This window comes from Pipistrellus hanaki (genome assembly GCF_964339955.1).
Source record: "Pipistrellus hanaki genome assembly, chromosome: 6".
NCBI lineage: Eukaryota > Metazoa > Chordata > Mammalia > Chiroptera > Vespertilionidae > Pipistrellus > Pipistrellus hanaki.
The window spans coordinates 85256043-85271147 of record NC_140508.1 but is presented as its reverse complement, the minus strand read 5'-3'; the positions used below and the strand labels follow the sequence as shown (position 1 = coordinate 85271147).

General features: G+C 46.4%; 1 protein-coding gene across 1 annotated transcript in view; it reads right to left on the bottom strand.

Annotated features, from left to right (window-relative positions):
* TRAPPC8 (trafficking protein particle complex subunit 8) overlaps positions 1-9437 on the bottom strand; it is a 71350-nt gene extending 61913 nt beyond the window's left edge. Inside the window, exons 1-2 of the mRNA XM_084887533.1 lie at positions 8927-9437; positions 1913-2107 (exon numbers count right to left, since the gene is read on the bottom strand). Coding sequence (XP_084743659.1) covers positions 1913-2107; positions 8927-9083 — 352 coding nt within the window. The 5' untranslated portion in view covers positions 9084-9437. The remainder of the gene's footprint in view (positions 1-1912; positions 2108-8926) is intronic.
* Between the last annotated feature and the right edge of the window lie 5668 nt (positions 9438-15105).

The window sequence follows — 15105 nt, the reverse complement described above, 5'->3', positions numbered from 1 at the left end:
TGAAGCAAGATTCCAGTATGAAAGAGAGACCAAAAAAAAACTGGGAAATAATACAAATGAGAGAAAAATCATAAAAGAAGAAAACTTAACAATTTATTAATATTCTCAGAATTAAGTTACCACAATAGGAAAAAGAACTACATGCTACAAAAATAAAAATCAGCCCAGCGGACTGGCTCAGTGGTTGAGCGTTGACCTCTGAACAAGGAGGTCACAGGTTCCTAGAGAGGACACACGTCCAGGTTGTGGGCTCAATCCCCAGTGGGGGGGCATGAAGGAGGCAGCCAATCAATATTCTCTCTCATCAATGATTCTCTCTCTCTCTCTCGCTCTCGCTCTCGCTCCCGCTCCCTCTCTGAAATCAATAAAAATGTGTTTTTTTAAAAAAGAAAAATCGAGAGCAAGAGAATATTAAAATTTCAATAGAAGATAGAAAATAAAGTCAAGAGTATCCCCCAGAAAGTAAAACAAAAAGACCTAAGAGATGGAGACGGACAATATTAGAAGAAAGATGAAAACATCAGAGGAGTAACTCAGGAAGCCCTACATCCAGCTAACAGCAGTCATTCTAGAAAGAGCAAAGAAAACAACGGAGAAGAAATTAACAAAGAAAAAAGCACACAAGAAATTTCTCAGGATTAAAGATTATGCATGACCAGATTATCCAAAGGAGCTACACAATACAATGAGTAAAAAAGGAGTTAAGTCAGGTCCAACATGAAATTTCCAAATAAGTGGAAGAGCTTCTAAAAGTTGAAGGGAATAGGGGTAGAAATATCATAATGTATTACAGTTCCTTTACAATATTAGAAGTTACAAGAAGTGAAACAATTCTGTGAGAAATTGTTTCTAACTTAGAATACATATACATATACATATATATATATATATATATATATAGTCAAGTATATAAGACTTGACTATATATATAGTCAAGTCTTATATACTTGACTTGTTTCTAACTTAGAATATATATATATTCTAAGTTTCTAACTTAGAATATATATATATATTTCTAACTTAGAATTGTTTCTAACTTAGAATATATATATATATTCTAAGTTTCTAACTTAGAATATATATATATATTGTTTCTAACTTAGAATATATATATATTTGTTTCTAACTTAGAATATATATATATATATATATATATATATATATATATATAGTCAAGTATATAAGAAAACAAGCATAAAAGAAAACAATTTTTCAGACATCGGTTTCTCAAAAAATGTACCTTCCCAGCAGAGTTCCTTAGGAAAGTACTTGGAGATGTCCTTCACCAAGCCCAGGAAATATGCCCCAAGAGATACGAATGAGAGACTACAGAGAAGGGAAGGGAAGGAAACCCCAGAGATGACAGTTGTGGAGCAGGCCTTGGACAGTAACCAGTTCAAAATGGAGAAGAATGGTGTTTTGCAACTTTTATTTCATTATCTTCCCCATGAGCCTTTTTCTTTCCTAACTGGTCCTTCCCCGAAGAAATACTTTTACATAATACCACAGACATACTATTATATGTGTCCAGTTATGTAGCACAGGCCTTTGAAGAGCCACAAACCATTGTAATATCTAGATTTTTTTTGTCTACCAAATCTCTCTCCCACTGAAGGGGATCATTCCCCAGGAAGTGTAAGACTTCAGGAAGGAGATCTTTTGATGTGGAAAGATAATCATAATATTCTAAACTTGAAATTATCAAGTTAACTTATCTTGCTCTAATTAAATTAACACAGAAGAAAAATTATGAACATTTAAACAATATAATTTTACAAATATTTTCAACATTGTATTCTAGATCTATCACTAAGCACTTAAGTGTTTGTTAAGTTAGTATTTCCAAGTTACAGAATTACTTTTTCTAAAAGAAGATCAATTCCTTTCAGAAATAATAAACCTTATTACATACCACTGATGTTGAGGTCATAGTCCCCTGCCGTAATCACATTAGCTACTAGTCCATCCGCAGGCTGACAGCTAGAAACAACGTCACTCAAAAGTTTCCGAATGGCTCCAGACTGAGGCGGTTGGGTGATAATGTTGCTTACTGCTATCTTCAAATTTTTTATTATGTGAAGCTGATTATTAGGATCTCTCATATGAACTTTAGGAGAGAAAAAAAACATGAAATTAATTCTACACAATTCATAACAAACCAACTGTAACAATAAAAAAACTTGGGTTAATGTTTACAAACAAAAAAGACGATCAAATCAGAAACCAGAAAGTCCTAGTGGAACAGCCTTCCATAAATACAACTGACTTACAACATTCCCTTATAACCAAAGGGCTAGCCAGACAGGCCAGCCTTCCCTCGCACTGCTCTGCTCCTGTCCCTACACCATGTATTTTCCTTCTTCCTGTTTGGAGTTGCCAAGGACCAACCACCACACATCCCACTCCTCACATGAAGGCTGTCCAGAGCAGTGTGAAGTCTGTGGTACCGACGCTGAAAACAGTGAGGAGAACTAAATGATGCCCTGGGGATTCCTCTCCTCCCCCGAGTGTGCTGCCTGCACTCTCAGCCACTCCTGTGCCATCATAACAATCCCGGATGCTGGCAGCGGGAAGGCACTGGAACGGAAGGTGTACGGAAACGCTGTTCTTCCTGCTCAGTTTTGCTGTGAACCAAAAACTGCTCTAAAAAATAAAGCCTGTTTTAAAAAACCCACACCCAAATCCCTCTTCCCATCCCCAGTCTCTCTTGCCGCTACCCTGTTACAGGTCTTGCCTCAAGTCTATGGGATTTACAACCAGTGGCTCAGAGCGCCAGGCAAGACGTAGGTTCCTAGGAGATGATACCAGACAGTACCCACAGTGCACAGTACGAAATGTGAGCATCTTTTCATAAAAGATACTCAAGCAGTTTCCAGAGTAGTACTAGAGCAGCCCATTATATTAAGCTCCAATTTTTGAAGTCAGGCTTTTTTTCTTTTAGAAAATATATTTTTATTTATTTCAGAGAAGGGGGAGAGACTGGGGGGGGGGGGGGAACGTTAATAATGAGAATCACTGATCTGCTACCTCCTGCTGGGGTTGAGCCCATAACCGGGCATGTGCCTTTGACCAGAATCAAACCCGGGACCCTTGAGTCAGAGGCTGATGCTCTATCCACTGAGCCAAATCAGCTAAAGCTGGAATCACACTTTATTTTAAATCCCAACCCACCACTTATTAACCGGGTTACCCTAAATAACCTTTTAACTTTTCTGTTCTTCAATTTCCTCACCTGTAACATGTGATTAAAACCTACTTCACAGGGTTATTTTAAAGATGTACGTGGGACATTGTTGGGTGAGAGAGTAAATGTAAAGCACTGAGCCCCATGCCTGGCACATACATAATCATGTAGTGCAGTTCTCAACAGGTGACGGAGGCAGCAGGTGTAACACACTATTATAAGAACATCATGAATCATTGTATACAGATAAGAGGCAACTCTGGAAAACTGGCTCTGGATACCTACCCATTAAAAATGACTTTTATTCCCAATGGAAAATGCTTTATACGAAACTTCTAATTTCAGGCCTGCCTGTATTTTATATAAGGTTACATCTGTAAGAACTGTCTTCCTAAATTTCCTGTGAACCTTTGTTTATTTCTAAGCTTTTAATTAAAAAAAAAAAAAGTTTATAAAAACTATATGGAATATGTGCACTTGTATTATAAATATATACACAAAGGTACAAATAAAATACATGCAAGTTCCGCCGAAACCGGTTTGGTTCAGTGGTAGAGCGTCGGTCTGCGGACTGAAAGGTCCCGGGTTCGATTCCGATCAAGGGCATGTACGTTGGCTGCGGGCACATCCCCGGGTAGGGGATGTGCAGGAGGCGGCTGGTCGATGTTTCTCTCTCATTGACGTTTCTGGCTCTCTATCTCCCTCCCTTCCTCAATAAAATATATTAAAAAAAAAAAAATACATGCAAGTTCCATTATAATAATTGCTTGTGAAGGAAAGAAATGAGACCAAGGGAAGGTTTAAAGGTGCCTTCAAGGGCATCACTGTTTGGTTTCTTCTCAAAGGAAAGAAGAAGACACAAAGGAAATATGACAAGAAGGTTGGTATTTGTTGGTTCTGGGTAGTGGGAAGGTGAACGTTTCCTGTATTCTCTGCATTCTTCTGTAACTGTTTATTTTTCTAACTTAAACACACACAGAGCTCTCTCCCTAATTAAACTGTCCAGCTAGTCTATGAAACAGAGAAACCAAAACACAAGAAAATATTATGGTACATTTCTGACATTTTTAGAAACAAGTATTTTCCTTAAAGTTAGTTTATAATTGTTGAGTAACTTGAGTAGGTAGCCGTGTGTGCTAAACCTCTCTCAAGCCTGGCCAGTGTGGCTCAGTGGTTGAGTGTGGAACGTATAACCAGGAGGTCTAGTTCGAGCCTGATCAGATAGATTCTGAGTAGGGGGCGTGCAGGAAGCAGCAATCAACGATTCTCTCTCATCACTGATGTTTTTATCTCTCTCTCCTTTCCTCTCTGAAACCAATATATATATATAATATAATATATATTATATATATATAATCTCGCAGTTTTATTTATTTTTTTAATATATTTTATTGATATTTTACAGAGAGGAAGGGAGAGAGAGCGCTAGAAACGTTGATGAGACAGAAACATCAACCAGCTGCCTCTTGCACACCCCCTACCGGGGATGTGCCCGCAACCAAGGTACATGCCCTTGACCGGAATCGAACCTGACACCTTTCAGTCCACAGATCGACGCTCTACCACTGAGCCAACCCGGTTTCGGCTAATCTCGCAGTTTTAAATTGGTCAGATATCTTTTAGTATTCATAAATATTAACACAAAAAGGATATTCTAGTTTTGCACTATATTCAGAGCGGGCTTATCAGTTAGGTAACCCTACCAATGAATCCAGAAATGAGTTAGCAGGTGTGGCAGCCAGTCTCTGAAATGGCCCCAATGGTCCTGCTATTTCCTGTTACACACACTCCCACATCCTGGGGTTGCTATGTGTGACCCACAGAACACAGCAAAAGTAACGGTACGCACTTCCGAGACCAGGTTAGAAGAGCACAGCTCTATCCTGGGTCCTCTCTCTGGCCGCCCCTCCGGAGGAAGCTGGCTGCCATGCCCCGGGACAGTCAGGGAGCCTCTGGGCAGGCCCACGGGGCACAGACTGAGTCTCAGGCCAGTTTCGGTGAGGAAGTGAGACTTGCCAGCAACCATGAGTGAGCTTGGAAGAGGATCCTCAAGCCCCAGATGACTGCAGTTCTTGCTGACAGCTCCACTTGCAACTTCAAGAGACCCTGAGCCAAAAGCATCCAGCTAAGCCACTCCCAGATTCCTGAGAAACAATAAATGCTTTTGTTTCTAAGGTACTAAGTTTGGGGGTCATTTGTTAAATGATAATAGAAACAGGAATATCACAATATAAGAGCTAATTATAATTAAGAAAAATGCTCTTAAATTCAAAAGCTTCAGAACTAAATCATATTAAGGCTTCGTTAAGATTATAACTATACGAAGACTATCTGTAAATATATATCCTATATAATAATCCTATATAACAAAAGAAGGTAATGTACAAATTGACCCTAACAGTCGCTATGATGTGCAGGAGCTGCCCCCTGGCAGTCAGTGCACTCCCACAGGGGGAGCTCGGCTCAGCCACAAGCTGGGCTGAAGGCTGAGCGCAGGGGCAGTGACGGGAGCCTCTCCTGCCTCCTTCGCAGGGCTAAGGGTGTCCGACTGTGGACGTCCCCCCCACCCCCCCGAGGGCTGCCGGGTTGCCAGAGGGATGTCTGACTGCTAGCTTAGGCCCAATCCCCCAGGAATCAGGCTTAAGACAGCGGATGACATCTCCCGAGGGGTCCCAGACTGTGAGAGGGCACAGGCTGGGCTGAGTGACCCCCTCCCAAATACACGAATTTCGTGCACTGGGCCTCTAGTATATAAATGAAAGGCTAAGCAACCATCCAACTGTCCAGTACTTATTGCACACACTGACCACCAGGGGTCAGACGCTCAACGCAGGAGCTGCAGTGACTTGGCAGTGCAGAACTCTGCAGTGTGCCCTCTCACACGCCAGGACCCTCTGGGAATGTCAGAGAGCTGGCTTCAACCAGATCCCTGCAGGCCAGGCAAAGGGACCCCACCTGCCAGAGGGACCCCACTCACTCCCCACGCCCCAGACCACGGGAGGGTGGCTCCAGGGGTGTCCAACCCATCTCACTCAGCCACACCCCGCCAGCTACCTTCTAATTAATTTCCTTTCCATGTGCACACATCCAGGTACCGGATCACTAGTATATCATTTAACATCTGTTTCAAAATTATATTCAACAGTGTGGTGATTTCCAGAAAAGGGGAAAAGGGTGTGTAAGAGGGTATATGAAGGATAAATGAAATTCAAATCTACCATTTTAATTTTATAGGTTACCAGATAGCATCTTGAATACTGTATTATGAAGTGATATTTCTCAGTATATGCTACTCCATGGAATACTGCTTCTTCAAGAAAGTTAAGAGCTTGTTTCTGAAAAATTGATCCCATGTTCAAATAAATTTGGGAAATAAAAAATAGTATATATCTAAGAAAAAGGTATTATGGAAATATTTAATAAAACTTGAAACAGCCTTTGCCTAACGGGTCAGGGAGTAAGAACAAGTTTTTAATTTAACCTAGGTGGGGTCATCTAGATTTATAGAGAAGGCAAAGTCCTAAAATTTGGTTTACAGATAAAAATTAATCATTAGAGTTTTTATGCATTCATTGGTTGCTTTTTTTATTTATTGTTGACAATATCACAGATGTCCACCATTTCCCCCTCCTTTGCCCCACTCCGCCCAGCCCCCTCAAAGAATATTTTTAACCCATACCAGTGTGGCTCAACTGGATGGAGCGTAGTCCCCATGCACCAAAAGGTGACCGGTTCAATTCCCAGTCAGGGCACACACCCAGGTTGTGGGTTCCAACCCAGGTCTGGGCACCTGCCAGAAGCAACCGATATTTCGCTTTTTCTCTCGCTCTCCTTTCTCTCTTCCCCTTCATCTCGCTCAAATGAATAAAAACATATCTTCAAAAAAAAGCACACAAAACACCATATCCTAAAGTGAGGATTTTTTTAAATGATCTTTTAACATTAACTATATATTGAAATAACATTTTGGGAATACTGGGTTAAATAATATACATATCAGTCATTAAAACTAATTTCACTGGTTTCTTTTCACTTTTTTATCATGTGAACACTAACTCCAAATTATATATGTGACTCATGTTATATTTCTATTGGCTAGTGCTGCTGCCCAGGGTGAGTAAGTAATCCTGAATACTGCCAGGAGATAAGAGGATCTGATCAGTGCAGGGCCTGTGTTTACATCTCTCCCACATATAAGCTGGACACGTAACTCCCTGCCTCAGTGTCCTCCAACATACAATGACCATAACAGCGTCTACCTCACAGAATTCAGTCAGGACCACAAGGGAAAAGCTACGGAACACAGGTATCAGGTATTGGCATTATTACTTATTAACAAAGCAGGAGAGCACGCACGTCTCGCAGAGAATTGAGGAATGTAGGGCACTCAGCAGTTCTTGGGACTTAGTGCAATACTAGGGCCTGGGCGGAAGAAAACCCTGTGTCCTGGGCCCCTTCCTCTCCTGTCAGACCGCAGGGAGCCTAGGAAGGAGCTGCCACCGAGGAGCACACCTGTGGCATGTGCGCGCATGAGTTTGCGGCACAGCACGTTTGTGTGCACAAGTCACAGAACCCAATCCTCATCATAGCCGTTCACCTGACACAGCTGTATTTTTTTAAATATACTTCTACTGATTTCAGAGAGGAAGGGAGAGGGAGATATATATATATATATATATATATATATATATATATATATAGAGAGAGAGAGAGAGAGAGAGAGAGAGAGAGAGAGAGAGAGAGAGAGAGAGAGGGGGGAGGGAGGGAGGGAGGGAGGGAAACATCCAGGATGAGAGAATCATGGTGGGTCGGCTGCCTCCTGCAAATCCCTCACTGGGGATCGAGCCCACAACCCGGGCATGTGCCCTTGGACCGGAATGGAAGCTGGGACCTTTGAGTTCGCAAGCCAACACTCTGCCCACTGAGCCAGACCGGCTGATTCCGATGGCTGCAGGCTGTTGCTGGGCCTGTGATTAAGCCCATAGGGCAGCACAGCTGTACTGAGCGAAGCCTTCGTTTTACAGACTTTGCTGTGTTCTGTTTGCAAAGCACCGCTAAAGGCCTGGTCAAACCATACCTGGAGCTGAGAGACCTGTGGGATTTTCCCAATAAAGACTCTAAAGCTGTGAAACTCCGGTAGCTCCTCCGTGAAAGATGCGTTCCTACTAACGATTTAATTTTTAGCTGAAATACCACATTTCAGGACTCCTCCTTCCCTATAAACGAACAATCTGTTCCTCCTCCCTCGCCCATTAGGCAAAGGCTGTCCCAAGCTTTATTATTTCCACAATACATTTCCATTTCCTTGAGAAGTAAGATATGATATAGAAATATAAAAGTTTACATTTCCAATGGAAAAAAAAATTAAAATTGCGAAACAGGAGCTTAGAAAGCTGTTCAAAAACAACCCCCACGTCCAGTTTGACAGCCGGGGCGGGGGGGGGGGGGGGTGATGATTCGGCTTCTCTCCGGGACCTCCGCAGCCCCGCGGCCTGACAGCTCCCCTCCTCCCCTCTCCTCCCCGCCCCTCGCGCGGCCCCTCCTCCCGGAAACCACCCCACAGGCGGCAGGTGCGGTGACAGAGGCCGGAGGGGCCGAGGCCAGCGCCGCGGTCCGGGCAGGCTCCCTCCCTCCCGCCCGCGGCCCCGCGCGCCGCCCGCCCGGGAGGTAAACACGGCCCGGCCGCCGCCCCCGCGCCCCGGCCCCGCCGCCCGCCCCCGCCGCCCGGCCCGGGCCACGTACCCTCGGAGGTGAGGCGGGTGAAAGGTCTCAGCAGCTCGGCGAAGCTCAGGTGGTTGCGGCGGGCCAGGCGCTCGGCGTCGTCGCTGCAGAGCGCGGCCACGCAGGGCACGAAGGAGTCCGGGATGAGCTCGTGCACCGACTGCACGCACTGGGCCATCGCCCCGCCCGGCGCCGCGGCCCCGCCGCCGCCGCCCGCCGGCCTCTCCCGGCCGGGCCCGCAGGGAAGCCCGGACCCCGAGCCAAGCTCCGACTCCGCCGCCGCCGCCTCGGCGCCCGGGCCCGCGCCGCCGCCCCGCCCGTCACCGCCGCCCTCCGCGCTCGCCGCGGCGCCTCACGCCCCACCCATGAGGCGGACGCGCGGCCGGCCCCGGGGACTCCTTCCGACCGCCGAGCCTCGGTCACTGCCCGGCCGGGACCGCCATGTTGAGGCCGAACCCTGACCCACCGGCAGAACGAGTCCCGACGGCCCCCGCGCTCGCCCCTCACGTGACGGCGTGAAAGGAGGCAAGCGGGGCGGGGACAGGGCGGAGGAGCCGGAAGTGGAGAGCGGCGGAAGCCGATTGGACGCCGGCACCGGAAGTCGTATGGGCGGGTCTGGGGGCGGGGCTACTGGCTGGTGGGCGGGGAGGGCGGGGAGGGCGGGACTCGGCGCTCCACCGGCTGTCCCCGCGGGGTGTCCCCGGAGCCCGGCGCGGGGCGGGCACCCCGGGCGGGCCCGCGCTGCGATCGGCGCCGTCCGAGGGGCACAGGCGCCCTCGCCCCCCGCCCCGGCCTCGGTGGGGCCCCAGAGGCCCTCCGGGAAGCTCGGTAAACGGCGCCCTGCGTGCTCGCCCCCCCCGCCCCGCCCCCGCTCCCGAGCAGCGGCCGGGCACCTGCTCCCTGGCCAGGGTGCCGCCCTCCCTCCCTCCCTGCCTGCCCCCCGCACCCCCACACTCACACCGGCGGGGGCGTGGGGGGTCCTCTGTTTGGACACAGACTGCCTTTTGTTTTTTTGTTTTTTTTAATTTATTTTATTGGTTTTTTACAGAGAGGGAGGGAGAGGGAAAGAGAGAAACACCAACGAGAGAGAAAGCCATCAGCTGCCTCCTGCACACCCCCCACTGGGGGTGTGCTCGCAACCCAGGTCCATGCCCTTGACCGGAATCGAACCTGGGACCTTTCAGTCCGCAGGCTGATGCTCTATCCACTGAGCCACACCGGTTAGGGCCAGACTGCCGTGTAGAAACACGCTGCCACGAGTGTGAGCTCCACCCGAGGACGGAAACGTGCCCCGCGTGCCCCGCCATGAACGGGCGTGGCGGGCCCCTCCCCCGGCGCCCCCGCTGCGGGTACCAGGGAGAGGGTGCGCCTGCCCAGGTCCGAGTCTGTGGTCTGCAGCTGCCTCGTCCCCCACTGCTCCGTCCGGGGTTCACTTCCGAGCGATGGGGTGCAGGAAGCCAGTCCTGATGGAGTGCTGGGGTCCTATCCCTAAGCTTTCCGGTCAGAAGGGTATTTTTCCTTCCTTACATGATGTTCTTCTACTATCCCCCCTTTTCTTAATTTAAATATCAGGAGGCTTTTGGAAATTTTATAATGTAACCTTGATAGCTTTTAAATTTTAATTTTTTTGCACTAAAATATGAGTGCTTTAGGTTCATTACAGGCTGCACGATTTTACCATGAGATGAGCTACCAATAAAAATGTTTAGTTAACACTCTAGGGAGCGGGATGATTTTGCCATCGCATTCCTTCGTTGTTTGAATGGCTTCCGAATCGCATGCCCAGAGTATAAAGGCGAGGGAACGTGCAATGTGCTATCACGGTTTATGGTGCCTCGATATAAAGGGGGTTTCCCCACCCTCTGTCATCCGAATCGTCGGGCTGTTTGGCACCGTGAGGTGTGTGCTGTGGTAGGAACTTACGACAGGTGAGATGCAGGACTTCCTTCTGTAAACAGGAATGGGAGGTCCGAAAGGACTGTAGGGTATAATGACGTGGCAGCTCTGGCCACAGATCCACTATGGAAAGGTTAATACCTGCACATTGAGGATATGGAAATTGATATTTTTTTTAAATAAATTTTTATTGTTCATATTATTACAAGTGTTCCTTTCCCCCCCCCTTCCCACCCCACCCTCTGCCCTTTCCCCACTCCCCATTGTCCTCATCCATAGGTGCACAGTTTATGTTCAGTCTCTTCCCACATTCCCCTCTTCCCTTTTCCCCAAGAATCATCAGTTCACTCCCCTTCCATACCTCTGATTCTATTATATTCAACAGTTAATATTGTTCATCAGATTTTTTTTTAAATTTCCTTGGTTTTTAGATTCACTTGTTGATAGTTACGTATTTGTTGTTCATAATTTTTATCTTTATTTACTTTCTCTTCTGAAAGAACCCCCTTCAGCAATTCATATAATTCTGGTTTGGTGGTGATGAACTCCTTTAGCTTTTTTTTATTAGTGAAGCTCTTTATCTGACCTTCGATTCTGAGTGATAGCTTTGCTGGGTAGAGTATTTTTGGCTGAAGGTTCTTGCTATTCATCACCTTGAATATTTCTTGCCATTCCCGTCTGGCCTGCATGGTTTCTGTTGAGAAATCAGCTGACAATCGTATAGGTGCTCCTTTATAGGTAACCACCTGCTTAGCTCTTGCTGCTTTTAATATTCTCTCTTTGTCCTTTGCTCTTGGAATCTTAATTATGATTTGTCTTGGTGTGGTCCTCTTTGGATTCCTCTTATTTGGAGTTCTGTGTGCTTCCTGGACTTGTAAGTCCAATTCTTTCCCCAGGTGGGGGAAGTTTTCTGTCACTATTTCTTTCAGTATGTTTTCGATATCTTGCTCTCTCTCATCTTCTGGGACCCCCATGATTCTGATGTTGGATCGTTTGAAGTTGTCCCAGAGGTTTCTTACATTATCTTCAATTTTCTGGATTCTCTTGCCTTCTAGCTTCTGCAGAGGAGTGTCTTCTGGCTCTTTATGTTCCAAATCTTTGACTTGATTCTTGCGATCTTCTATTCTGTTTTTAGGACTCTGTAGAATATTTTTTATTTCAGACAATGTATTCTTTATTTCTTGTTGATCCCTTAGCATTTCTTGTTGATCCCTTTTCATATCCTCATAGGTCTCATTTATTTTATCGGCCTTTTCTAGGAGTCTCTTGAAAAACCCTATAAGTGTGGTTTTGAACTCTATATCCAGTCGCTTTTTGTCCTCCATTTCTTTCGTTTGTGATCTATTTGGTTTAGGCATTTTCGCAGGCCGCTTTTCTGATGGGGCGGAGTTTCAGGGTGGAGCCTACAGCCTTGGCTTCCGTCAGCCCCGCCCTATGCGACTCCTGAGACTCAGGGTCCTTCAGTACTTGTTGCAAGCGCCTCTGAGAGAAAGGTGCCCTCGATTTTCGCCTGCTACCAAACAGTGTAAGCTCTCCCGCAATGGGCTCGAAACTGGGGTTCAGTTCAGTTGGAAGTGGAGTTGGAGGTGGCGTTCAGAGCAGTCTGGAGCCTGTCTCCTTCCCGCCAGGGCAGCCCTACGGCACAGCCGGCCGGCCCTTCTCTGCGCGCTGTGTGCGCCTCCGGGACCTCCTTTCGCTGCTTCCCCGAGTACCGCCTTACAGCCCAGCTCCCTCTGGATGAGCCTGGGTCCCCGGGGTCTGGCCTAGAACGGGGGTTCAGAGCAGTCGGGAGCCCAGCACAGTCGGAGTGTTTATCTCCTTTCCGCTAGGGAACGCCCGCCAGGCACTCGGCCTCCCTCCTCTCCGGCTCCGTCCTCTCCGCGCGCCGCGTGTCTCCGTACCTTGGGCTTTTACAGCTCCTCCGCGCTTCCTTCTGGTTTTCTCCTTGCTTCTCGTTGTAGAATTTCCAGTCAGTTGACTTTCCTGTAGTTCTGGGTAATGTCCATTTTATATTTTAGTTGTATTTTATTGAAATTGTTGCGTGCGGCTGCGGCTAGGTGCCTACCCGAGCAGCCATCTTGGATTCTCCCTGGAAATTGATATTTTTTTATAAATATATTTTATTGATTTTTTTACAGAGAGGAAGAGAGAGAGGGAGAGTTAGAAATATCAATGAGAGAGAATCATCCATCAGCTGGCTCTTGCACACACCCCCATTGGGGATGTGCCCACAACCAAAGTACATGCCCTTGACCGGAATTGAACCTGGGACCTTTCAGTCCACAGGCCGATCCACTGAACCAAACCGGTTTCGGTGAAATTTATTTTCTTGAAACTATCCATGCCAGATCACATCTTGGAAATTTTTCTCATGTCCCCAGGGGTACATGTGTTCCCTTCTGAATACCTCTGATGTCATTCCCTTGCATTTTATAATGTAAGAATCTCATACAATTGAATATGATGAGTTAAAAGACATATATTTTTGGAAACAGAGTTCCTAAATGCAAGCATACTATTTTATCTGGTACTCAATTCAAAAATTAAAAAGGCAATTTATTTTTTACACAAAAGATAAAACAAGCTGTATTACACTCTTTAAGAAGGATTTTCAAGGGCAACTCAGCTTACATTTATTTTCTGGAAATATAATTCACATGTCATAAAATTCACCCCTTCTTAGTATGCGATCCAGTGGTTTCTAGTACAGTCAGAAAGTTGTACAACCATGACTACTGTCTGATTCCGGAACATGCTCATCACCACCAGAGAAACCTGATGCCCATGGCCCTTCACCCCACGCAGCTTCTAGCCCCTGACCATCACCAGTCTCCTGTCCGTAGATTTACTTCTTCTGTGCATTTCCTATAAGGAGAGCCATACAATCTGTGACTTTGTGTTTGCACCTTATCGTGTTCGAGATTCCACCATGTTGCAATATGAATCAGTGCCTCACTCCTTTCTTAGGGCTGAGCTTACGTGGTCTTCCGCTTTGACTCTACAGCTCCCAGCACATTCACACGCAGGGTTTCCGGTGAGTGATTCACAGTCAAAATCTATTTCCCAGTTAATCTAAGGTGTCCGTTTCCTCAGGTCCGTATTGCTCTCATGAAAGGTTAAAGAGGAATCCCTGGCACATTGGGAAACGGACTGATGGTGTAACATCAAATGGGAGAAATGGCATTCAACAATTTCACTCACATCCCACTGGCTCCAGGGAGTGTGTTGGTCACACCTGTCTCCAAAGGAGACTTGGAAAACATAGGTTCAGAGGTTCTGTTGCTAATGAAGAGGAGGAAAAGGAATATGGGATAACGGTCAGGGGACCCCAGGACACTGTATTAAGGAGGTACCATGCGGAAGGTACTACTTGCGTGGGGCCAGAGATATCACACTGCTCTCCTTTCTCTGACTCCTCCAGACACTGGCTCTTTCCGCAGCACTTGTCCTCTGAACCATTCCGTGTCCAGGAAAAACTAGGTGCTGTGATTGGCCAGGCCTTGGTCATGTGCACACCCTCAAGGCCAAGAGGACAGATTCTATCGCTAAAAGAAAGGAAGCTTGAAAAAAATAAAGGAAGCTTGCTCTACTAAATAAGACAAGAAATTAAGGATCTGTTTTCCAAGTACTGAAGGTGAGGCTCAGCTTTCTTCTTCACCAAAATCAAAGAATCCTATAGAGTGTCCATGGGCTTATATGCTGTGTTACCAGATGTTCACGATTTATGTTGTACGTATAATAGGACTGTTGGCTGGTGTGGTCGGATTTAAAGAACACAGACGTTGAAATCAGAAGCATCTGGATTTAAAAGCAGTTCTACCACTTGTCCCCGGAAACCAATCATTGTCTCACTAATTAGAAAGATGTGGAAGGCTGGTCAACCTTGAAGCTCGGAAAGATCAGAGCCAACCACTCCCCTAACTAATTAAGACAATGGTAACTGAGGCAACTTCCCCACCAAATAATCATTTAAGTCCTTGCTGATAAGATAATCTGCCCTTTACTGGAATTACCTGCCTCAGGGCGATGGGTGTACCCCAAACCTGAGTAAAAGGGATGGCAAGGCCAAAGCAAGGCAAGTCCTCCCACCAGAGCTGGGCTCCCGCCTGGCCCCCAATATTCCCAAATTAATGCTTTTCTAGTCTCTTTCCATTTGTGTGAGGCTTTCTCCAAAACCGGAACCCTGATCCGGAACCCTGAACCACGTGGGACATGGAAGGGGCTCCCACAATTTGTGAATAAGAATAATGTCACCATTACTGACCTCCGTCTATCAAGCATGGTCCTTTACATAGTGTCCACTA